The sequence below is a fragment of the Anomaloglossus baeobatrachus genome, chromosome 3 (assembly GCF_048569485.1).
Source record: "Anomaloglossus baeobatrachus isolate aAnoBae1 chromosome 3, aAnoBae1.hap1, whole genome shotgun sequence".
NCBI classification, from domain to species: Eukaryota; Metazoa; Chordata; class Amphibia; order Anura; family Aromobatidae; genus Anomaloglossus; species Anomaloglossus baeobatrachus.
In genome coordinates, this window is record NC_134355.1 from 232954530 (window position 1) to 232979592 (window position 25063).

General features: G+C 42.4%; 1 protein-coding gene across 3 annotated transcripts in view; it reads left to right on the top strand.

Moving 5' to 3' along the window:
- The window catches only part of TBXT (T-box transcription factor T), a 259273-nt gene extending 238727 nt beyond the window's left edge, over positions 1–20546 (top strand). For all 3 annotated transcript variants that reach the window (XM_075338217.1, XM_075338218.1, XM_075338219.1), the window contains 2 exons: positions 19991–20120; positions 20279–20546. In XM_075338217.1, coding sequence (XP_075194332.1) covers positions 19991–20120; positions 20279–20546 — 398 coding nt within the window. The remainder of the gene's footprint in view (positions 1–19990; positions 20121–20278) is intronic.
- The last annotated feature ends 4517 nt before the right edge of the window (positions 20547–25063 follow it).

Sequence of the window (25063 nt, forward strand, 5' to 3'; positions counted from 1 at the left end):
TAGTGGCATCCACAAGGTGTCTGCTATACTAATTTATTGTCCCACTTGTGCCAAGCAAGACCCACAACCTCTGAATTCTAACCTCATACACATTTTGCTAAGCTATTTTTATAGCAAAAAATGCTGAAACTTAGTGGCATCCACAAAGTGTCTGCTATACCAATTTAGTGTCCCACTTGTGCCAATCAAGTCCCACCACCTCTGCATTCTACCCTCCTGCCCATGTTTGCTACGCTATTTTAATAGCAAACAGTGCTGAAAGTTAGTGGCATCAAAAAAGTGGCTGCTATACTCCATTACTGTACCACTGGTCCCAAACAAGTTCCAGCACCACTGCATTCTACCCTCCTGCCCATGTTTGCTACACTATTGTAATAGTAAACAGTGCTGAAAGTTAGTGGCATTCACAAAGTGTCTGCTATACTAATTTAGTGTCCCACTTGTGTCAAACAAGTCCCACCACCTCTGAATTCTACCCTTATGCACATTTTGCTATGCTATTTTTATAGCAAAAAGTGCTGAAACTTAGTGGCATCAACAAAGTGTCTGCTATACTAATTTAGTGTCCCACTTGTGCCAAGCAAGTCCCACCAACTCTTCATTCTACCTTCATGCACATTTTGCTTTGCTATTTTTATAGCAAACAGTGCTGAAAATTAGTGGCATCCACAAAGTGTCTCCTATACTCCATTAGTGTCCCACTGGTGCCAAGCAAGTTCCAGCACCTCTGCATTCCACCCTCCTGCCCATGTTTGCTACGCTTTTTTAATAGCAAACAGTGCTAAAAGTTAGTGGCACTCATAAAGTGTCTCCTATTACCATTGGTTTTCCATTGGTGCCAAGCAAGTTCCAGCACCTCTGCATTCTACCCTCCTTCCCATGTTTGCTACGCTATTTTAATAGCAAACAGTGCTGAAACTTAGTGGCATCAAAAAAGTTTCTGCTATACTAATTTAGTGTCCCACTTGTGCCAAGCAAGTCCCACCACCTCTGCATTCCACCCTCATGCACATTTTGCTATGCTATTTTTATAGCAAAAAGTGCTGAAACTTAGTGGCATCCAAAAAGTTACTGCTATACTAATTTAGTGTCCCACTTTTGCCAAGCAATTCCCACCACCTCTGCATTCTACCCTCATGCACATTTTGCTACGCTATTTTTTTAGCAAAAAGTGCTGAAACTTAATGGCATCCACAAAGTGTCTGCTTAACTAATTTAGTGTCCCACTTGTGCCAAGCAAGTTCCACCACCTCTGCATTCTACCCTCCTGCCCATGTTTGCTACGCTATTTTAATAGCAAACAGTGCTGAAAGTTAGTGGCATTCAAAAAGTGGCTGCTATACTCCATTACTGTACCACTGGTGCCAAGCAAGTTCCAGCACCACTGCATTCTACCCTCCTACCCATGTTTGCTACACTATTTTAATAGCAAACAGTGCTGAAACTTGGTGGCATTCACAAAGTTTCTGCTATACTAATTTAGTGTCCCACTTGTGCCAAGCAAGTCCCACCACCTCTGCATTTCACCCTCATACACATTTTTATATGCTATTTTTATAGGAAACAGTGCTGAAAATTAGTGGCTTCCACAAAGTGTCTGCTATACTAGTTTAGTGTCCCAATTGTGCCAAGCAAGTCCCACCACCTCTGCATTCTACCCTCATGCACATTTTGCTACGCTATTTTAATAGCAAATAGTGCTGCTAGTTTTAGGGCCATAGTTGCATTGTCATGGATAGTCTGTATTGGTTCTTCATCTGTCAATAAAGGTAGACGACCTCTGCAAACTACACCACCTCTCCATTTTTGCTACCACATTTTAAGTGGCTAATCTTGTCGCTAACAAAATGAGTGGCAAAAGGACAGGTGCTGGTGGAAAGGGGAACAGGCGTGTTGGAAAAGGAAAAAAAGTTTGTGTCCGTGGGGAAGGTGACAAAGCTACATTAACATCTGCTGAAGATAGGCCATCTTCCAGCAAAAGTAAGATGTCTACTACTTTCCGTGGACAATCCAATGTGCTCCCTTTTTTACGGAACAAAACAACTGGAACAAAGGTAGATGATGCACAAAAAAATCACATGCTTGAATGGATCTCAAATGCTCCAAGAAGTGGCCTCTCCTCCACCTCAACTTCTAAATCCAAAAAACAACAGTCCTCGGAGTTGTCATCCCAATCGCACTTGCTATCTCCCAGCTCTCAAGTCTCCAACCGCCCTGCACAGTATGGGGTAACAGAGATGGCTGAGTCTGCAGAGCTGTTCAATACAGAGTCCGGATCTAGTATTCTTACATCTGTCTATTTTAGGCATTCGTGTATATCATGAAGACTTCGTTTATTTGAGTAGCTACTCGAATGCATAGTGTTTATTCCACAACCATATAGGTATGTCCTATGTTTTCTATATTGAGCCCAGTTAGGTTGGTCCTCTTTTCGAGTGTCTTAAACCTTCTCTTGCACATACCGTTTCATAAACAGAGCATTGCGATATAGTGTTTCTTGCTTCTAATTTTTCAATGTGAACCTAATATCAGTGTTTATATGCTTGTTGATGCTAGTCTATCTTTCTTTTCTTTTCAAATGGGATTTCATACCATAATGCACATGGGATATATGTATTTCTGTATATGTAATAATTTTGTTTTTCCTTTTTGTAAATTTGTATCATAGACTATCTCTGAGGAAGGCCTATATGTGAAGGCCGATACGTCAGATTTAATTTTTGGACCTTTGCATCAATAAAACAAGCGAACTGAAGTTCAAATACCATTTTGTTTCGGACTCTTACTTCTTTCTGTGTGCCCGAGTTACCTTTGACTTTGCAGAGCTGTTCAGTCACACTATAGCCTGGGAAATAGAGGTCTTCTCCCAAGCTACAGTGAGTACAGACCAAAAAATGGTCTGCAGTTATGCCCAGAAGCTTTGTGACTCACATTTAGGCCCTGATGACCAAGTTTCTGAGCATAATGTAGACCCTCATTCACAAACTGTAACACCTGTTGGTGGAGACAATAAGGAACATACTAATGACGATGAGACGCAGATACCAGATTGGGATGACAACTTAAATATTCGGTCAGGGCAGGAAGAGGCTAGGTCTGAGGGCGAGGGGAGTGCAAACACAATGCTTGATGATGAAGTTCTAGATCCCACTTACTATCAACCCACAGTCAGGCACTTGAGAAGGTCAACAGAGGCAGTGGAGGAGGATGCAACTGAAGATGAAGTTACCTTGAACCTTCCTGGACAGAGTCGGAGTACTGGTAGCTTGTCCACAACTGCATCCTCAGCCACCACTGTGCCTCTGAGCACCAGTCGGGGTGGCTCAGCAGGTCGCATGTCCTCTAAGCCTTGCCTAGCCTGGTCCTTTTTTGACCTTGCAAAGGATCTCCCAAATCATGTGATCTGTAAAATGTGTCAGGAATCTATAAGTAGAGGCAAAAAGCTCACCAGTTTGACATTTTCTTCCATGAATCGTCACATGAATACCAAGCATAATTCCCAGTGGGAATCTCATTGTGCTGCAATGCGGCCTAGCATAGCGGGCCAAACACCGCCTGCCCCTTCCAGTGCATTCGCGCGCTCTTCATCTTCTATGACTGTGGGGACAGCTGTCAGACCTGGTTTTCCACGCACACCTTCCACCACTGTAACCGCAACTGGCAGATTGCTTGGTAGGTCATCAGTTGGTTTGGAAGGGGAAACAAGTGCGGGTGTACAGCTCTCTCAAACATCAATAGCACCAACTTTGGATAAAGGCAACATCATGTCTACGCCTGCACTTTCCTCACACACCTGCTTTTTTTCAGGGACACACTACTCACCACCGTCTACACACAGCAGCCAGATCTCTGTCCCTCAGATGTGGACAAATAAAAGGCCATTTCCTGCGACCCATGACAAACCTAAGAGGTTTACTTTATCCCTCTGTAAGCACTTGGCTACCGAAATGCTGGCTTTCCGCCTGGTGGACACACAGGATTTTCGAGACCTTATGTCCGTCGCTGTGCCCCAGTACCAGATGCCCAGTCGCCACTAATTCTCTAAGAAAGGTGTGCCTGCGCTACACCAGCATGACGCACACAACATCACCGCTTCCTTGAGAAACTCTGTGTGTGAACGGGTGCATTTCACCACCGATACTTGGACCAGTAAGCATGGACAGGGGCATTACATGTCGCTGACTGGGCACTGGGAAACTATGGTGATAGATGGAGACTTGTGCGTCAATCTTCTGTATGTATAAGTTCCTCCAAAGCTTCTGCCTCCTCAACCTCATCTGGGTCCTCCACCTCTGCCCCAAGCTTGCCTGGTCAGGCCACCAGCGTTGTAACTGCACACAAGGAATCATGCACACCTCCTTACTATGCTGGCAGCAGAGCACAACGGCATCAGGCGGTCTTTAGCTTGAAATGTCTTGGAAAAAGTCACACAGTGGCTGAATTGTGGGCTGCTCTGCGGTCCGAGTTTCGTAAAAGGTTGTCGCCACTCAACCTGCAGCCAGGTAAGGACGTGTGCGACAATGTTGCAAACCTGGGTGCGGCCCTTCGCCTGGGCAAGGTGACACACGTGCCTTGTATGGCTCACGTGTTGAACCTTGTTGTCCATCAATTTTTAACACACTATCCCGGCCTAGATGGCCTTCTGCACAGGGCACAAAAACTAGCTGCTCACTTCCGCCGTTCAACCACCGCAGCTGACTGACTTGCATCGCTCCAGAAGTCTTTTGGTCTGCCGGTTCATCACCTAAAAATGCGATGTGGCGACACGCTGGAATTCGACTCTCTGCATGTTACAGCGACTGTGGCAGCACCGCCGAGTCCTGGTGCAATACGTCATGACGTATAGCCTGGGCCAACGAGATGCAGAGGTGGAGCAGATCACCCTGATTGAGTGGTCTCAGATCAAGGACCTATGCACCCTTCTGCACAGTTTCGACAAGGCGACGAATATCTTTAGTGCTGACAATGCCATTATCAGCATGACAATTCCAGTCCTTTACATGCTGGAGCACACACTAAACACTATTCGGAGTCAGGGGGTGGGACAACAGGAAGGGGAGGAAGTACAAGATGATTCATATCCGCAAGGGATAACAACATCACCAAGGTCTAGACGTTCATCATCACCAAGGCGGCAGGCATGGGACGATGGGGGAGAGGGATTAAAAAGGGCGTGTGGTAGCAGGCAAAATGTTGAGGAAGGTGCAGGAGAACATGAAGAAATGAAGGACGAACTGTACATGGACATGGAAGACTCAGCAGATGAGGGAGACCTCGGTCAAATTTCAGTTGAAAGAGGTTGGGGGGAGATGTCAGAGGAAGAAAGAACGGTTAGCACCTCTATGCCACAAACACAGCGCGGACTTGGTCCACATGGGTGCGCAAGACACATGAGCGCCTTCTTCCTGCGCTACCTACAACATGACCCTCGGATTGTCAAAATTAGAAGTGATGATGACTACTGGGTTGCCACACTATTAGATCCCCGGTACAAGTCCAAATTTTGTGAAATAATTCCAGCCATAGAAAGGGACGCACGTATGCAGGAGTATCAGCAGAAGCTGTTACTCAATCTTAGCTCAGCATTTCCACCAAACACCAGAGGTGCACGGAGTGAATCTCCCAGTTGTAACTTGACAAACATGGGACTGTCTCGTCATCAACAGTCTAACCGTACCAGCAGCAATGTATCTGGTACTGGCAACAGCAATTTTATTGAATCGTTTCATAATTTATTTAGACCATCCTTTGCAAGGCCAACAGACACAAGAAGTCTGACACATAGTCAACGGCTGGAGAGTATGATACAGGAGTATCTCCAAATGAACATCGATGCCATGACTTTGCAACTGGAGCCTTGCTCATTTTGGACTTCAAATCTTGAAAAAGGGCCTGAGCTCTCCACTTACGCTTTTGAGATCTTGTCATGTCCAGCTGCCAGCGTTGTCTCAGAACGTGTCTTCAGTGCTGCTGGGTGTGTTCTGACAGATAAGTGCATTCTTCTGTCCAGTGACAATGTGGACAGACTAACGTTCATCAAGATGAACAAGTCATGGATCCGCAAGGACTTTACTACCCCTGTGTCATTCTGGGGAGAGTAAAGGCTTGTGGATTTGGAATGTGCTTGATTGAAATGTACCTGTCAAGTTTGCAACTGGGGCACAAGTGATGCCACTGAAGGGGTGTCTTTGTGGCCCAATTTTTTTTAAAAAAGGGCAACTCTGCTTGGAGTCCCTCTGCTGTGTTTTTAAAAACGAGCCAAGATGAACAAGTCATGGTTCAGCAAAGACTTTGCTACCTAGGCCGGTGTCATCCTGGTGACAACTAAGGCTGGCGTATTTTTGAATGTGCTTGATGCAAATCTACCTGTCAAGTTTGCAAATGGGGCACAAGTGATGCCACTGAAGGGGTGTCTGTGTGGCCCAATTTTTGGAAAAAAGGGAGACTCTGCTTTGAGTAACTCTTGCAGTGTTTTTAAAAATGATCCAAGATGAACAGATCTGGCATCAGCAAAGACTTTGCTAACTACCCCGGTGCCATCCCGGGGACAGGTAAGGCTGGCGTATTTTGGAATTTGCTTGATGCAAATCTACCTGTCCAGTTTGCAAATGGGGCACAAGAGATGCCACTGAAGTGGTGTCTTTGGGGCCCAATTTTAGGAAATAAAGAAAACTGTGCTTGGAGTCCGCTTGCTTGCATTGCTTTTAAAAATGATCCAAGATGAACAGATCTCGGATCAGCAAAGACTTTGCTACCTACCGCGGTGTCATCCTGGGGACAGTTAAGGCTGGCGTAATTTGGAATGTGCTTGATGCAAATCTACCTGTGAAGTGTACAACAGGGGCACAAGTGATGCAACTGAAGGGGTGTCTGTGTGGCCCAATTTTTGGAAAAAAGGGCGACTCTGCTTGGAGTCCCCCTGCTGTGTTTTTTAATATCAGCCAAGATGAACAAGTCATGGTTCAGCAAAGACTTTGCTACCTAGGCCGTTGTCATCATGGGGACAGCTAAGGCTAGCGTATTTTTGAATGTGCTTGATGCAAATGTACCTGTCAAGTTTGCAACTGGGGCACAAGTGATGCCACTGAAGGGTTGTGTGTGTGGCTCAATTTTTGGAAAAAAGGGAGACTCTGCTTGGAGTAACCCTTGCTGTGTATTTAAAAATGATCCAAGATGAACAGATCTGGGATCAGCAAAGACTTTGCTACTTACCCATGTGTCATCCTGTGGAGAGTAAAGGCTTGTGGATTTGGAATGTGCTTGATGCAAATGTACCTGTCAAGTTTGTAACTGGGGCACAAGTGAAGCCACTGAATGGGTGTCTGTATGGTCCAATTTTTGGAAAAAAGGGCGACTCTGCTTGGAGTCCCCGTGCTGTGTTTTTAAAAAGGAGCCAAGATGAATAAGTCATGGTTCAGCAAAGACTTTGCTACCTAGCCCTGTGTCATCCTGGGGACAGCTAAGGCTGGCGTATTTTTGAATGTGCTTGATGCAAATCTACCTGTGAAGTGTACAACAGGGGCACAAGTGCTGCCACTGAAGGGGTGTCTGTGTGGCCCAATTTTTGGAATAGAAAGGGAGACTCTGCTTGGAGTCCGCTTGCTGTGTTTTACATGATTTTAGAAGGGCATGCCATGCCTATATCTGTGCCTCGTCCTCTTTTCCCTCTTCCAGCTGTTTTGTTTTCGCAGGAGTATATGTCCTTGTCACTTTCCCATGTGTTTGTGTTGTCTTGGGAGTTGTTTGTCACCTTTTGGACACCTTTGAGGGTGTTTTCCAGGTGTTTTTAGGTGTTTCTGATTGCCTCCCATTGTTTCCTATGGGGTTCGAGAGGTTCGTCGAACGGTTCGTCAAACGGTTTGTCGAACGGGGCACCGTTCGACGAACCGAACTGAACTCGAACTCTAGGGGGGTGGCTCATCCCTGTTAGGAACCAAAATTATTTATATCTGCCAAATGCCAGAATAATGAAAGATAATGTTTTAAGACATTTTTATTACTTTCTGCAAAGTCAAAAGTTTACATACACTAAAGGCCCTGTCACACACAGAGAAAAATCTTTGGCAGATCTGTGGTTGCAGTGAAATCATGGACATATTGTTCCATTTGTACACAGCCACAAACCTTGCACTGATTGTCCACAATTTCACTGCAACCACAGATCTGCCGCAGATTTATCTCTATGTGACAGGGCTTTAAGAGTACTATGCCTTTAAACAATATGGGACAGCCCATATGGTTTTATCATGTCTATGGAAGCATCTGATTTATTATCAACATCTGAGTTAGAGACACACCTGTGGATGCATTTTCATGCACACCTGAAACACACTGCTTCTTTGAGTAGCATCATGGGGAAGTCAAAATAAATCAGCCAAGATCTCAGGAAGAAAATTGTGGACTTGAAAAAGTCTGGTTCGTTCTAAGGTGCAATTTCCAGATACCCGAAGGTGTCTTCTTCATCTGTACAAACAAGTATACGAAAGAACAGACAAGATGAGAACGTCCAGCAATCAAATTGCTCAGGAAGCATATGGATTCTGTGTACCAGAGATGAATGTGGTTTGGTCAGACATGTGCAAATCAACCCAATAACAAAAGCAAAAGACCTTTTGAAGATGCTGGTAAGATTGTGTCATTATCCACAGTGAATTAGAGACAGGGCACTCTCCAATGGTGATACAAACAAAGAATTTATTCCACAAGTCTTAAAGCAACATGTGACGTTTCGGCCACTATGCAGCATAGTGGTGGATACCACTGCCTTTACCACTACCCTGACAGTCTTAATAACAAGTTTTCTGATGAAGGCCACCTGGCTGAAACGTCACATGTTGCTTTAAGACTTATGGAATAAATTCTTCATTTGTATCACCATTTGAGAGTGCCTTGTCTCTAATTCTCTGGCCGTATGGTGTGGAAACCGACAAGTGCACCTCAACATCTCTTTCTTACACTGTGGCTGTGCCTTATCCTACTATAATTATCCACAGTAAAACAAGTACTGTATCAACATGGGCTCAAAGACCATTCTGTCAGGTAGAATCCATTACTCCAAAAGAAACATTAAAAAAAGCCAGCTTAGTGTTTGCCAATGCGCACAGGAACAAAGACCTTAATATTTGGGGAAATGTCCTGTGGTCTGATGAAACTAAAATTGAACGTTTTGGTCATAATGACCATCGTTACACTTGGTGGAAAAAGGGAGAAGCTTTGAAGCCTAAGAACACCATCCCAACTGTGAAACACGGGGGTGGCAGCATCATGTTTTGGGGTTGTTTTGCTCCAGGAGGGACTGGTGCACTTCACAAAATAGAGGGCATCATAAGGAAAGAATATTACATTGCAATACTAAAGCAACATCTAAATACATTAGCCAGGAATGTAAAGCTTGGGCTGAGATGGTTCTTCCAAATGGACAGTAACTCGAAGCATACTGCCAAACTGGTTACAAAGTGGCTTAAGGATAACAAGTTAGTGTTTTGGAGTGACCATCACAAAGTCCTGATCTCAATCTTATTGAAAATTTATGGGCAAAGCTGAAAAGGCCGATGCGAACAAGGTGACCTATCATTGCATTTCAGGCAATGAACCGGCAGGCCGAAAGACTTCTGGAGCGATGCAAGTCGCTCAGCTGCGGCGCTTAAATGGCGGAAATGAGCAGCTAGTTTTTGTGCCCTGTGCAGAAGGCCATCTAGGCCGGGATAGTGTGTTAAAAATTGCTGGACAACAAGGTTCAACACGTGAGCCATACAAGGCACGTGTGTCACCTTTTCCAAACGAAGGGCCGCACCCAGGTTTGTAGCATTGTTAAACACGGCCTTACCTGGCTGCAGGTTGAGTGGAGACAACCATTTACCAAACTTGGTCTCCAGAGCTGCCCACAACTCAGCCGCTGTGTGACTCTTAGTTCCAAGGCATTTCAAGCTAAAGACCACCTGATGCCGTTGCGCTCTGCTGCCAGCATAGTAATAAGGTGTGCGTGATTCCTTGTGCTCAGTTACAACGCTGGTGGCCTGACCAGGCAGGCTTGGGGCGGTGGTGGAGGACCCAGATGAGGTTGAGGAGGCAGAAGCAGTGGAGGAACTAAAACAGAAAGAGGATTGACACACAATTCGTGGGAATGGCAAGACTTGTTCAGCAGACCCTTCTCCATCTATCTCCATAGTTACCCAGTGCCCAGTCAGCGACATGTAACGTCCCTGTCCATGCTTACTGGTCCAAGTATCGGTGGTGAAATGCACCTGTTCACACACAGTGCTTCTCAAGGAAGCGGTGATGTTGTGTGTGACATGCAGGTGTAGCGCAGGCACACCTTTCTTAGAGAAGTAGTGGCGACTGGGCATCTGGTACTGGGGCACAGCGACGGACATAAGGTCTCGAAAATCCTGTGTGTCCACCAGGCGGAAAGGCAGCATTTCCGTAGCCAAGAGCTTACAGAGGGATAAAGCCAACCTCCTAGCTTTGTAGTGGGTCAGAGGAAATGACCTTTTATTTGTCCACATCTGAGGGACAGAGATCTGGCTGCTGTGTGGAGACGGTGGTGAGTAGTGTGTCCCTGGAAAAATAGAGGTTTGTGAGGAAAGTGCAGGCGGGGACATGATGTTACCTTCATCCAAAGTTGGTGCTATAGATGTCTGAGAGAGAGAGCTGTGCACCCGCACTTGTTTCCCTTTTTAAACCAACTGACGTCCTGCCAAGCAAACTGCCTGTTGTGGTTAAAGAGGTGGAAGGTCTGCATGGAAGAACAGATGTGCCAGCTGTCCCCACAGTCATAAAAAATGAAGAGCGCGCGGATGCACTGGAAGGGGCAGGCGGTGGTTGGCCCGCTCCGCTAGGCCGCATTGCAGCACAGTGAGCTTCCCACTGGGACTTATGATAGCTATTCATGTGACGATTTATGAAAGAAGTTGTCAAACTGCTGAGGTTTTTGCCTCTACTTACAGATTCCCGACAGATTTTACAGATCACATGATTTGGGCGATCCTTTGTAAGGTCAAAAAAGGACCAGGCTAGGCAAGGCTTAGAGGACATGCGACCTGCTGAGCCACCCCGACTGGTGCTCAGAGGCAGAGTGGTGGCTGAGAATGCAGATGTAGACGTGCTACCAGTACTCCTCCTCTGTCCAGGAAGGCGCAAGGTAACTTTGTCGTCAGTCTCATCTTCTTCCACCGCCTCTATTGACCTCGAGTGCCTGACTGTGGGTTGACAGTAAGTGAGATCTAGAACTTCATCATCAAGCGTTGTGTTTGCACTCCCCTCACCCTCAGACCTAGCCTCTTCCTGCTGTGATGGAATATTTAAGTTGTCATCACAATCTGGTATCTGTGTCTCATCGTCATCAGAATGCTCCTCATTGTCTCCACCAACAAGTGTTACAGTTTGTGAATGAGGGCCTGAAACTTGGTTATCAGGGCCTTAATCTGAGTCACAAAGCTTCTGGGCATCACTGTAGACCATTTCCTGGTCTGTACTCACTGTAGCTTGGGAGCAGACCTCTGCTTCCCAGCCTATAGTGTGACTGAACAGCTCTGCAGACTCAGCCATCTCTGTTACACCATACTCTGCAGGACGGGTGGAGACTTGAGAGCTGGGAGATAGCAAGTGCGATTGGGATGACAACTCCGAGGACTGTTGTTTTTTTGGATTTAGAAGTTGAGGTGGAGGAGAGGCCACTTGTTGGAGCACTGGAGATCCATTCAAGCATGTGCTTTTTTTGTGCATCATCTACCTTTGTTCCAGTTATTTTGTTCCGTAAAAAAGGGAGCACATCGGATTGTCCACGGAAAGTAGTAGACATCTTACTTTTGCTGGAAAATGGCCTATCTTCAGCAGATGTTAATGTAGTTTTCCCTGGATGATGGGGTAAGAGCAAATGAAGAACCGCACTTGTCCGCTGTGCTAGATGCAGTTTATTCAAAACTCGTGCAGGGTGTAGGGCTGGAGACGCACTGTGAGCTGGCTCCTCCAAAATGGACGACGTCCGTGGACCCGTTGAAGCCCAATCAGTGGGCGAAACGGCCGTCGTCCGTTTTGGAGGAGCCAGCTTACAGTGCGTCTCCAGCCCTACACCCTGCACGAGTTTTGAATAAACTACATCTAGCACAGCGGACGAGTGCGGTTCTTCATTTGCTCTTACCCCATCATCCATGGACTTCTCCTTGTGACGGGCACCCCGCTTCTGGACCCTTGGTTTTTCCCAGCTCTCCGTTCGGGCACAGGCGATACCACAGGTAACTCGCGGTGGTGCAGGACCTAATCCTTTATATTGCTATAATGTAGTTTTCCCACTTAAACTTTTTTTCCTTTTCCAACATGCCTGTTCCCCTTTTCACCAGCATCTGTCCTTTTGCCACTCATTTTGTTAGCGACAAGATTGGCCACTTAAAATGTGGTAGCAAAAATGGAGAGGTGGTATAGATTGCAAACGTGGTCCAGCTTTATTGACAGCTGAAGAAACAACACTGACTATCCCTGACAATGCAACTATGGCCATACAACTGGCAGCACTCTTTGCTATTAAAATAGCTTTGCAAAAAAAGGCAGCAGGGTACAATGCAGAGGTGGTGGGACTTGCTTGGCACAAGTGGGACACTAATGGAGTACAGCAGCCACTTTTTGGATGGCACTAACTGGCAGCACTCTTTGCTATTAAAATAGCTTTGCAAAAAAGGGCAGCAGGGTACAATGCAGAGGTGGTGGGACTTGCTTGGCACAAGTGGGACACTAATGGAGTAAAGCAGCCACTTATTGATGGCAGTAACTGGCAGCACTCTTTGCTATTAAAATAGCTTTGCAAAAAAGGGCAGCAGAGTACAATGCAGAGGTGGTGGGACTTGCTTGGCACAAGTGGGACACAAATGGACTACAGCAGCCACTTTTTGGATGGCACTAACTGGCAGAAGTCTTTGCTATTAAAATAGCTTTGCAAAAAAGGGCAGCAGGGTACAATGCAGAGGTGGTGGGACTTGCTTGGCACAAGTGGGACACTAATGGAGTACAGCAGCCACTTTTTGGATGGCACTAACTGGCAGCACTCTTTCCTATTAAAATAGCTTTGCAAAAAAGGGCAGCAGGGTACAATGCAGAGGTGGTGGGACTTGCTTGGCACAAGTGGGACACTAATGGAGTACAGCAGCCACTTTTTGGATGGCACTAAGTGGCAGAACTCTTTGCTATTAAAATAGCTTTGCAAAAAAGGGCAGCAGGGTACAATGCAGAGGTGGTGGGACTTGCTTGGCACAAGTGGGACACTAATGGAGTACAGCAGCCACTTTTTGGATGGCACTAACTGGCAGAACTCTTTGCTATTAAAATAGCTTTGCAAAAAAGGGCAGCAGGGTACAATGCAGAGGTGGTGGGACTTGCTTGGCACAAGTGGGACACTAATGGAGTACAGCAGCCACTTTTTGGATGGCACTAACTGGCAGCACTCTTTGCTATTAAAATAGCTTTGCTAAAAAGGGCAGCAGGGTACAATGCAGAGGTGGTGGGACTTGCTTGGCACAAGTGGGACACAAATGGAGTACAGCAGCCACTTTTTGGATGCCACTAACTGGCAGCACTCTTTGCTATTAAAATAGCTTTGCAAAAAAGGGCAGCAGGGTACAATGCAGAGGTGCTGGAAAATGCTTGGCACCAGTAGGACACTAATGCAATATAGCAGCCACTTTTTGGATGGCACTAAGTGGCAGCACTCTTTACTAATAAAATAGCTTTGCAAAAATGGGCAGGAGGGTACAGTGGCCGGGTTGTGGGTCAGTGTAGAGGAAAGGAAGCCTCACTTTCTATCCCTCCTAATGGTGAAATGCAGCAAGGAATTCCCTGAGCTTAGGTACACAGACGCTGTTATCTGAAGCTGTATACAGTGTTTCCACGGACCTGACTGTCACCTATGGCTATGAGCTCGAGAAAATGAGCCCTCAAAGGGCTGAAGTAAACTTCTGTCCCTATTCTGTAAAGCGCTGTGTGTATAGCGTACACAGCAGGACCGGCGACAGGAGCTGTGTGAGCGGTGACTGTCACCCAGACGGCAGATAATGGCGCCGTGAGGGTAAATGGCCGTATTTATAATGCAAAGACATGTGACATTCACAACCTATGACACATGCCCTTGCTTGTCTGGCAAAAAGTCCACTTGCCTGTGTCTGTGTCTGGGATTGGCTGTCATGCTGGTCCGCCCCACTACACGCACGCTTAGGGAAGAAAAAAAAAAATTGGCGATCGGCATTCTCTCAGCAACACAGATCTAAACCCCATCCCCCCCGCACACTATACGCTGAAATTAGATAATAGTGTGAATCACAGAGTGACTCACACTATTGCAGTGAAAAGCCAGCTAGTAATTAGCTAGGCTTTTTGCTGATAGAACCGTTCTCGAATGTAACTCGAGCTGCCGAACTTTTAGCAAAAAGTTCGAGTTCTAGTTCGATCTAGAACACCCCCCAAAATCTCTCGAACATGAAATTGGTGAACCTCGAACCGCGCTCAACTCTATTGGTGATACTTTTTTTAAAAAAATGTTTTATTTGAAGGAGACTTGAACCTGCAATTGCATTATATAGGACAAATATAATAAATGGAGTTATAAGATTTTTTTTCCTAGACATAAAATTTTAAGTTGAACATTTTAGCAATAGTTTAATATTCCTACTATAATGTAGTAGTAATCAATAGTGATGAGCGAGTATGCTTGTTACTACTCGGTACTCGCACGAGTATCACTGTACTCGGGCTACTCGGCGGGGACTGAGTAATCTCGCGATACTCGTGCTGTACTCGTGGTCTTCATGTTGGCGCTCTTTTTACAGCCATCCCTTATGCAGGGATTGGCTGGCAGACCACTGCAATGCCACAGCCCTGTTACTTGTGGAATTGCAGTGATTGGCCGGCCCTCACAGCATGACCGTGCCTTTAGCCCGACACTTCCCCGCTCGGCTACGGCCCCTCCCGCACTCCACTCCGCGTGTATATATATATATGCACGCTTACACACACACGCACGTTTTTTTTTTTAATTTACAGTTTTATGGTTTCTACATGCTGCCGGGGGTCATTTCAGAATAATACTCGGGTCTCCCATAGGATAACATTGGGCTCGGTGCTCGGGCCGAGTACACGAGTATTTTGAGATGCTCGGCCCGAGCCTCGAGCTCCCGAGCATTTTAGTACTCGCTCATCACTAGTAATCAACCAAAGAAAACCTCAAATGTGTGCATGACACTCAGAAATTCTAAATCTACAGCGAAAATTGTCCCAAAATTCAAGACAATAAAAAGCGATTCATGCTAAAAGATATATGCTTTATTATTGAATTAAAATATTTTTTTTTAAAAAAAAAATATAAAAAACAGAGAATTGCTCCTGAGAGGGACCAGAAAAAATACCCAGAATATAGAAATTGTACACAAGTCTGCAGGAAAGGTAAAATTGAAATTGGCAGCAACAAATAGATGGACAGTGTGCAATAAAGGTCTTACACCATATAGTATGTTATATAAATTAGTGAAAAAAAATATAAGTTCTTATAAGAAAGACCACATAGAAAATGTGAGGTATAATCATTGCACACACCAAATAAATCTACCATCCATTTATTGCTGTGAATTGCACATACCCTGGTAAATGTAAACACTATACTCGTGCTGCTATTGCATAAATTATACAGACACAGAGAACTGAGCGCAACAAAACTAGCTGCCAGGGAAGATATAAAGTGCACAGAAACTATCAAAATTACATTGGAGTAAACCTCTCCTGTTGTACAAATAACCCAAGGTTATATATTTACCTAAATAGGTGACCGTACTGAGCCTGGGTTTCGGTGAGCAGGTTCCTCCACCCCAGAGGGACCAGAAAAAATACCCAAAATATAGAAACTGTACACAAGTCTGCAGGAAAGGTAAAATTGAAATTAGCAGCAACAAATAGATGGATAGTGTGCAATAAAGGTCTTACACCATATAGTATATTATATAAATTAGTTAAAAAATGTCAGTTCTTATAAGAAAGACCACATAGAACATGTGAGATGTAATCATTGCACACACCAAATAAATCTACCATCCAATTATTGCTGTGAATTGCACATTTTTGAAATGTTCTGCGGCCGAACACAAGTTTGGGCGATCCTTTGTCCTCTACTTTCTTCGGGAGGAGAAATATTAGGAACGCACATATGGATGAATTCATTTTTATTCTTTTTATTCTTTTTCTATGGTTAATAATTATTTTTTTTTTCTGCCCATGTCCACTTGTATAATGTAATTATTTGTATTGGTATATGCATTGTTTTTATGCATGTGTATGTATGTGTATTTGTGCACAGGCGTGTGCGTGTATGTGTATATATATACAGTTAGGTCCAGAAATATTTGGACAGTGACACAATTTTCGCGAGTTGGGCTCTGCATGCCACCACATTGGATTTGAAATGAAACCTCTACAACAGAATTCAAGTGCAGATTGTAACGTTTAATTTGAAGGTTTGAACAAACATATCTGATAGAAATTGTAGGAATTGTACACATTTCTTTACAAACACTCCACATTTTAGGAGGTCAAAAGTAATTGGACAAATAAACCAAACCAAAACAAAATATTTTTATTTTCAATATTTTGTTGCGAATCCTTTGGAGGCAATCACTGCCTTAAGTCTGGAACCCATGGAAATCACCAAACGCTGGGTTTCCTCCTTCTTAATGCTTTTCCAGGCCTTTACAGCCGCAGCCTTCAGGTCTTGCTTGTTTGTGGGTCTTTCCGTCTTAAGTCTGGATTTGAGCAAGTGAAATGCATGCTTAATTGGGTTAAGATCTGGTGATTGACTTGGCCATTGCAGAATGTTCCACTTTTTTGCACTCATGAACTCCTGGGTAGCTTTGGCTGTATGCTTGGGGTCATTGTCCATCTGTACTATGAAGCGCCGTCCGATCAACTTTGCGGCATTTGGCTGAATCTGGGCTGAAAGTATATCCCGGTACACTTCAGAATTCATCCGGCTACTCTTGTCTGCTGTTATGTCATCAATAAACACAAGTGACCCAGTGCCATTGAAAGCCATGCATGCCCATGCCATCACGTTGCCTCCACCATGTTTTACAGAGGATGTGGTGTGCCTTGGATCATGTGCCGTTCCCTTTCTTCTCCAAACTTTTTTCTTCCCATCATTCTGGTACAGGTTGATCTTTGTCTCATCTGTCCATAGAATACTTTTCCAGAACTGAGCTGGCTTCATGAGGTGTTTTTCAGCAAATTTAACTCTGGCCTGTCTATTTTTAGAATTGATGAATGGTTTGCATCTAGATGTGAACCCTTTGTATTTACTTTCATGGAGTCTTCTCTTTACAGTTGACTTAGAGACAGATATACCTACTTCACTGAGAGTGTTCTGGACTTCAGTTGATGTTGTGAACGGGTTCTTCTTCACCAAAGAAAGTATGCGTCGATCATCCACCACTGTTGTCATCCGTGGACGCCCAGGCCTTTTTGAGTTCCCAAGCTCACCAGTCAATTCCTTTTTTCTCAGAATGTACCCGACTGTTGATTTTGCTACTCCAAGCATGTCTGCTATCTCTCTGATGGATTTTTTCTTTTTTTCAGCCTCAGGATGTTCTGCTTCACCTCAATTGAGAGTTCCTTAGACCGCATGTTGTCTGGTCACAGCAACAGCTTCCAAATGCAAAACCACACACCTGTAATCAACCCCAGACCTTTTAACTACTTCATTGATTACAGGTTAACGAGGGAGACGCCTTCAGAGTTAATTGCAGCCCTTAGAGTCCCTTGTCCAATTACTTTTGGTCCCTTGAAAAAGAGGAGGCTATGCATTACAGAGCTATGATTCCTAAACCCTTTCTCCGATTTGGATGTGAAAACTCTCATATTGCAGCTGGGAGTGTGCACTTTCATCCCATATTATATATATAATTGTATTTCTGAACATGTTTTTGTAAACAGCTAAAATAACAAAACTTGTGTCACTGTCCAAATATTTCTGGACCTAACTGTATATATATATATGCATATGTATTAATAAAGGTTCTTCCTCATACATTTCACACTTGATGCACTATTTACTTAGTTTTCACCAATTCATTATTTATATATTCATATGTATATGTATGCATGTGTGTATGGTTATACATATGCATATGTATACTTCTTACACTTTATTTATTTACACATCGTTATTTATTTATATTTGATATCTATTTTATCACTTAGTAATTTTTATTCTGTTAATTACTTATGGCTTTGTAATTAAATTGTCACAATAGGTCACTTTATGTACTATGTGTATTATGTTTTATATGTAAATTGTATGTAATTATATCATATACGTGTGCACAATATTTGTTGATATATAATGTATTTATTGGCATGAATTCTGAAATATGTGCGTTATTTTATATGTAAACTAATTTACGGGCTATGTATTTTATAGCGATGTATAGCCAGGTTTATCTAATATATGGATCGCTCAGTGCCCGACCGGGCTAGAGGAGTGTTCTCAGCCATTTAAGCTGTAATGTCCTTGTGTATGGGTAGTGCGCAGGCGCTGATCATGGACCTCTGAACTTCTGACCGCGCGTACCACGTGACCCGGCTTGCGTTCCAAGCCTGCGTCTCACCGCGCGGTTCAGATAGTTCCTGTGGGAGGGACCGGAGATTTGTGCCTGCTGCCGTCAGATCCTCCACAACGATCATCCAGCTCAGGTGAATTCACTAAGCAGCATAGGTTATTTGTATATAAAGACAGTCTTCCCTCACCCTGACACGCCCCCGGAAGAAGCAAGGGCGAAACGGCGTTAGGGGTGGAGGGACCTGCTCACCCAAACCCAGGCTCAGTACGGTCACCTATTTAGGTAAATATATAACCTTGGGTTATTTGTACATCAGGAGAGGTTTACTTCAATGTAATTTTGATAGTTTCTGTGCACTTTATATCTTCCCTGGCAGCTAGTTTTGTTGCGCTTAGTTCTCTGTGTCTGTATAATTTATGCAATAGCAGCACGAGTATAGTGTTTACATTTACCAGGGCATGTGCAATTCACAGCAATAAATGGATGGTAGATTTATTTGGTGTGTGCAATGATTACATCTCACATGTTCTATGTGGTCTTTCTTATAAGAACTGACATTTTTTAACTAATTTATATAATATACTATATGGTGTAAGGCCTTTATTGTACACTATCCATCTATTTGTTGCTGCTAATTTCAATTTTACCTTTCCTGCAGACTTGTGTACAGTTTCTATATTCTGGGTATTTTTTCTGGTCCCTCTGGGGTGGAGGAACCTGCTCACCCAAACCCAGGCTCAGTACGGTCACCTATTTAGGTAAATATATAACCTTGGGTTATTTGTACAACAGGAGAGGTTTACTCCAATGTAATTTTGATAGTTTCTGTGCACTTTATATCTTCCCTGGCAGCTAGTTTTGTTGCGCTCAGTACTCTGTCTGTATAATTTATGCAATAGCAGCACGAGTATAGTGTTTACATTTACCAGGGTATGTGCAATTCACAGCAATAAATGGATGGTAGATTTATTTGGTGTGTGCAATGATTATACCTCACATTTTCTATGTGGTCTTTCTTATAAGAACTGATATTTTTTTTCACTAATTTATATAACATACTATATGGTGTAAGACCTTTATTGCACACTGTCCATCTATTTGTTGCTGCTAATTTTAATTTTACCTTTCCTGCAGACTTGTGTACAATTTCTATATTCTGGGTATTTTTTCTGGTCCCTCTCAGGAGCAATTCTCTGTTTTTTATATTTTTAAAAAAAAAATATTTTAATTCAATAATAAAGCATATATCTTTTAGCATGAATCGCTTTTTATTGTCTTGAATTTTGGGACAATTTTCGCTGTTGATTTATAATGTACTAGTGTAGTAAATGATATTAATTACTTAGGTAAGATTTGTGTTGTTTCCTTTTTTGCTTCAATACTAACCTTTGTTACCCAATTCTTAGCAGCTACTCAGGATAACCCATCTTCCTGTCTGTCTATGCTCCAGTCACATGATAACTGGTCTAGTCTGCAAATGCCTGCTCCTACAGGAATGCTCCCTATGACCCATACCGCAGGAACCTCAAGTGCTAATAGGTAAAATCTATCTATCTATCTAATTTATCAGCATTTTGTTTATGCTATTACTGTAAATATGAGGGAATAAAGATTACTTTTCATCATATTTTGAATGATCACAGTATGATGTAATATCCTGATTATACAAATAATGATAACAATTTTATATTTTACAGTCAGTATCCCAACCTGTGGTCTGTGAGCAACAGCACCATCACTCCAGTTTCTCAGTCTGGAGGAATTACTAATGGCTTAGGCTCACAGTACGTACGAGGATCTCCAGCTCATTACTCATCTCTCTCACATGGAGTGCCATCACCAGCTTCACCATCTCCGCTATATGACCATGGAGGATCAACAGATATTGTAGAGAATCAATATGAAGTTACAAGTCATTCTAGGTTATCATCACCGTGGACACCAGTCCCACCAACATCAATGTAAAGTTAAACCTTATGTGACTTGGTAACAAACAGCCATGTATTCAGACAAGGTTCTTCAAAGCCAGAAAAAAACTCAGGATACACAATCACGATATTCTTGCTGAAGAACAGAATTCTAAGTCATGTTTTACAAAGTGATATTTGGTGAAAAATCAAAATATTGATTTGAAAGTGAGAACATGTAAATTTACATAATACACAAAGACTGAAATCTAAGTAATTTTATCTGTTAAGAATGACAATCATTATGTATTTCCATAACTGCTTTGTAGATGAGCACAACCTCTACATACAAACAAGTATCTCCACGCACCACACCAACCGTTCAGGCTGCTTGATGCAGCCCTCCAAACGCTGCAGAGGAAATCCAAAATTTCAGTTTCCAAAGCATCAAAAACTTCTTCATAAGATAGAAAGATCTTTATTGTCTCAATATACATGAGGGGATAAATAGCAATGTGTTGTCCAACACATGGTCTTTATCAAGCCATAATAAGGTTTCTACCTTTTTATGGCTTGAGAAAGACCCTGCATTGGCCGACATGTTGCTATTTATCCCCTCATTTATATTGGGACAATAACATTTTTTTCTATCTTATGAAGGAGTTTTTGGTGCCTTGGATACTGCAATATTACAACTGCTACAAACTGCAGACCCGAGAATTATTTAATCAATGGACTGAGAGGTGTTTAGTTCTTTCATCATAGGAAAATCCTAAAATGCTCCAACTATTCATTCATAAGATGTAAATAAAAATGTTCTGTGAAATATCTCATTTGTAGCATTTCCACAAAACTTACCACAAGTTTTCCAAAATGTGCCTTACTACATTGGCACAACTATTTAGTTATTGTGTCAAACAAATATAAGTTACAGAAGAGAAGATTAAGCATAAGATAAAATGTAAAGGGGTATTCCCATTTCCAAGATCATTTCCCAATATGGGGTAGGTGTAATAATAATAATAACAACAGTAATAATGATATCAGCAAATACCTCCAATTAGACATGTAGTATAGTTCTCCTGATATAGCCATGTCTCTTGACTTATATGCAGGGCATTGTATCTTAGGTATCCATGGCTACGACTAAGTGCAAACTAACTTACTGTCACTATATGAGTGGATGTAACCATGGATACCTAAGCTACAATGCCCTGCACATAAGGTAAGAGAAAGTAAGAGACGTGGCTAGAACAGGAGAACTATACTACATTTCTAATTGGTGGTATGGGATAATATTATTATTACACCTACTACACATTGGGATAGGATCTTGGAGATGGGAATCCCCCTTTAAACCTTTGTACAGGAATTAACTGCAAAAATGAAACGCCCCTGTTGGTGAAGAACATCTGACTGAAAATTGGCTTTTCTAACATCAACACTTGCTAAATCATTGGTACTATGTATGTCTAAGGCCAGGTTCAATTTTTCTGTCAGTATTTGTTATACAAATTAACCCCTTCCTAAACAAGTTTTTCCATTTTTGCACTTTTCTTTGTTTCTCACCTTCTTCCAAGGACCATAACTTTTATCTTTCTGTTAACATAACTGGAAGTTTGTTTTATGATGAACATGTGTAGTTTTGAGTGACACATTCATTTAACCATTCAACATACTGTAAAAAAAATTTCAAGTGTGATGAAATTCTGTATAAAAAACTACCTCATTTCCACACTTGATAATGGGGTTTAATTTTTAAAATGTCCAATTTGCTGTAAAAAATGAACTTACAATATGATTTTAATGTTCAGTATAATTACAAAGATACCAAACTTGTAAATATAATTTTTTTGCATCAGCATATTCCAAGACTCTAACATTTTAACCCCTTCCCGACATGACCAATTTTCGTTTTTCCATTTACACTTTTTTCTTCTCCCTTCTTCCCAAAGCCATAACATTTGTTATTTTCTGCCCACATATGTGTATGAGGGCTTTTTTTTTTGTGGGACAAGATGTACTTTAGAATAGCATCATTCATTTTACTCCATAGTGTATAGAAAAACTGCAAAACAATTTCAAGTGCTGTGAAATTGTGAAAAAAACACAATTCTGGCATTGTTTTTTGGGAATTTGTTTACAGCGTATACTATGTGGCAAAAATGCCCTAGTAATTTGATTGTCCTCATTAGTATGATTATGGTGATTTCAAACATGTCCAGTTTTGTACTCTTTTAGTGCTAAAAAATCAGAAGTTTAAAAAAAAAAAAAAAAAAATTGGAGGGTTGTGTCACAATTTACCAAGACCCGCAACATTTACATTTTTTGGTGAATAGCTCCATATTTTATTTTTTGCATATTTGCTTTTTTTTGCATGGTGAGACAATGTTTTTATTGATATTACTTTGGAATAGATATTTTATTTTGATCGCTACCTTACAACATTTTTTCTGGTATTGCACTAACCAAAAAATGTAATTTTGTTGTTCTTGAATTTTTTCCGATTATTAAGTTGATTAATTTGGTTAATTAGCCTTACATTTTGATAGATTAGACTTTTTTTGAATGCAGTGATATGTGTATTTTTACATTTTTTTGCTGATCGTTATTTTTAATGTGCGAAAAGGGGAGTTATTTGAACTTTTATGGTGTTTTTTTTAGATTTTTTTAAATATTTTTTGTTTTACTTTTCACTGTATTTGTTAGTCCTTTTTAGTAACTTCAACCTGTGATCAACTGATCGTTTGTGCTTTATACAGCAATATCACATAATTGCTGTATATAAGTAAAAATCACAGTCTCCTTTTAATGTCGGCCACAGGCAGGGTTTCAAGGAAAATCTGTAAAGACCAGTATGAAGATTTTCAGTAGACCCCTAGCTGTCATAACAATTCATAGACACCCTACAATCACTTCAAAGGTGCATAGAATAGTGCACCCCCATGCCAGCATGCTGTTAATGCTACAATTAGAGTTTGACAGCAGTATTTAATGGGTTGATAATCACAGATGGAGCTTTGCTCCACTGGCAATTGTGAGAAACAGGTCATGGCTGTAATACACAGCCATTACCTAATGGATATGGGGTGTGTCCTGTGAACCTGCTTCAAACACTGACTACTAACTTGCAAAGCTAAGTAAATTTGTGGCACCAGCATTGACAGCATGTGAACCGGAGGGGAGGGGGTACGCTGTTATAACTGTCAGCCCCCTAAAATTCGATCACAGAGTACCAATGGGGTTCCATGACAGCCTTACTTACAATCTCTGTCTATGTCATGATGGTGCTCCCATGGGGTTCATCAGGGGAAGAAGAACCAAGGATTTCATCATATCCGAACACATCAGTTTCATCAGTTATTCTATCTGGACAGAAAAAGAGATCGATTTCCCAAATTATTGCGGGTCGAAGGGACAGCTTAGGGACAGCCGACGAGGAGCGGGGGGTACCCAATACCTTAAGGTGCACCTCCGCTGGTAGGTAGCTAAAAGGGAGGGAGAGACCATCCCCTACATATCCCTAAGGACAATAGGCTATTCACATGTCCAATTATAAGTTTTGGAGCCATGCTACCTAGGGCTTACTTATGAACGGTGAGATAACTAGTGCCCCTTTCCTCACTTGTTGGTTCTGTACCCTTCTTGTCCTCCCACTCACCTCACGTGACTAGTTGACTATTTTTGATAATATAAGAGTTATTATGCTCTGTATTTCTGAGCATTTTTTAATCATTTACTTGAATAAATATTGATTTTAGGAGTATATTTTTCTGTTTTTGGTTTTTCTGCACGAACACTCCTAGTTTAATTGTTTTTGGTTGTATAATGGGGCAAAAGAAAGATTCTTGAACTTTTTTCTTATTTTTAAAAACATTTTCTTTCTACTTTTTCCACTGTATTTGTAAGTTCCTTTACATAGCAATACATCAACATTGCTATGTATGGGTAAAATTACTATGAGCTATGAAAGCCAACTAAATGCAGACCCCCGGCTGTCAATGCAACCCATAGGCGCCCTGCAATCATGTCACGGGCACCCTGATGGGAATATAATGCTGGAGCATGTTAAATGACGCCGTCAGAGATTGATAATGCATTTATCAAGTTAACAGCCGTGTGGAGAGCTAAACTCCACCCTTGGCTGTTAAAGACACATGTTGGCTACCGTATTTTTTGGACTATAAGACGCACCTGACTGTAAGACACACACTGGTTTTAGAGGAGGAAAACAGGAAAATAAAATTTTAAGCAAAAAATGTGGTCATGACACACTGTTATGGGTCAAGGATCTGCTGCTGACACTGTTATGGAGGTAATGTCCCCAAATTCTTTACTAAGGTACCCCATCCTGGTATTAATCCTCCTTCCTTGTATATGATCCCCATCCTTGTATATATTCCCATCCTGCTATATACCACCATCATGGTATAGCCCCCATCCTGCTACATAGCGCCATCCTGGTGTAGGCCCTTATCCTGCTATATACTCCATCCATCCTGCTACATACCCCCATCCATCCTGTTATATACCCCCATCCATCCTGTTATATACCCCATCTATCCTGTTATATAC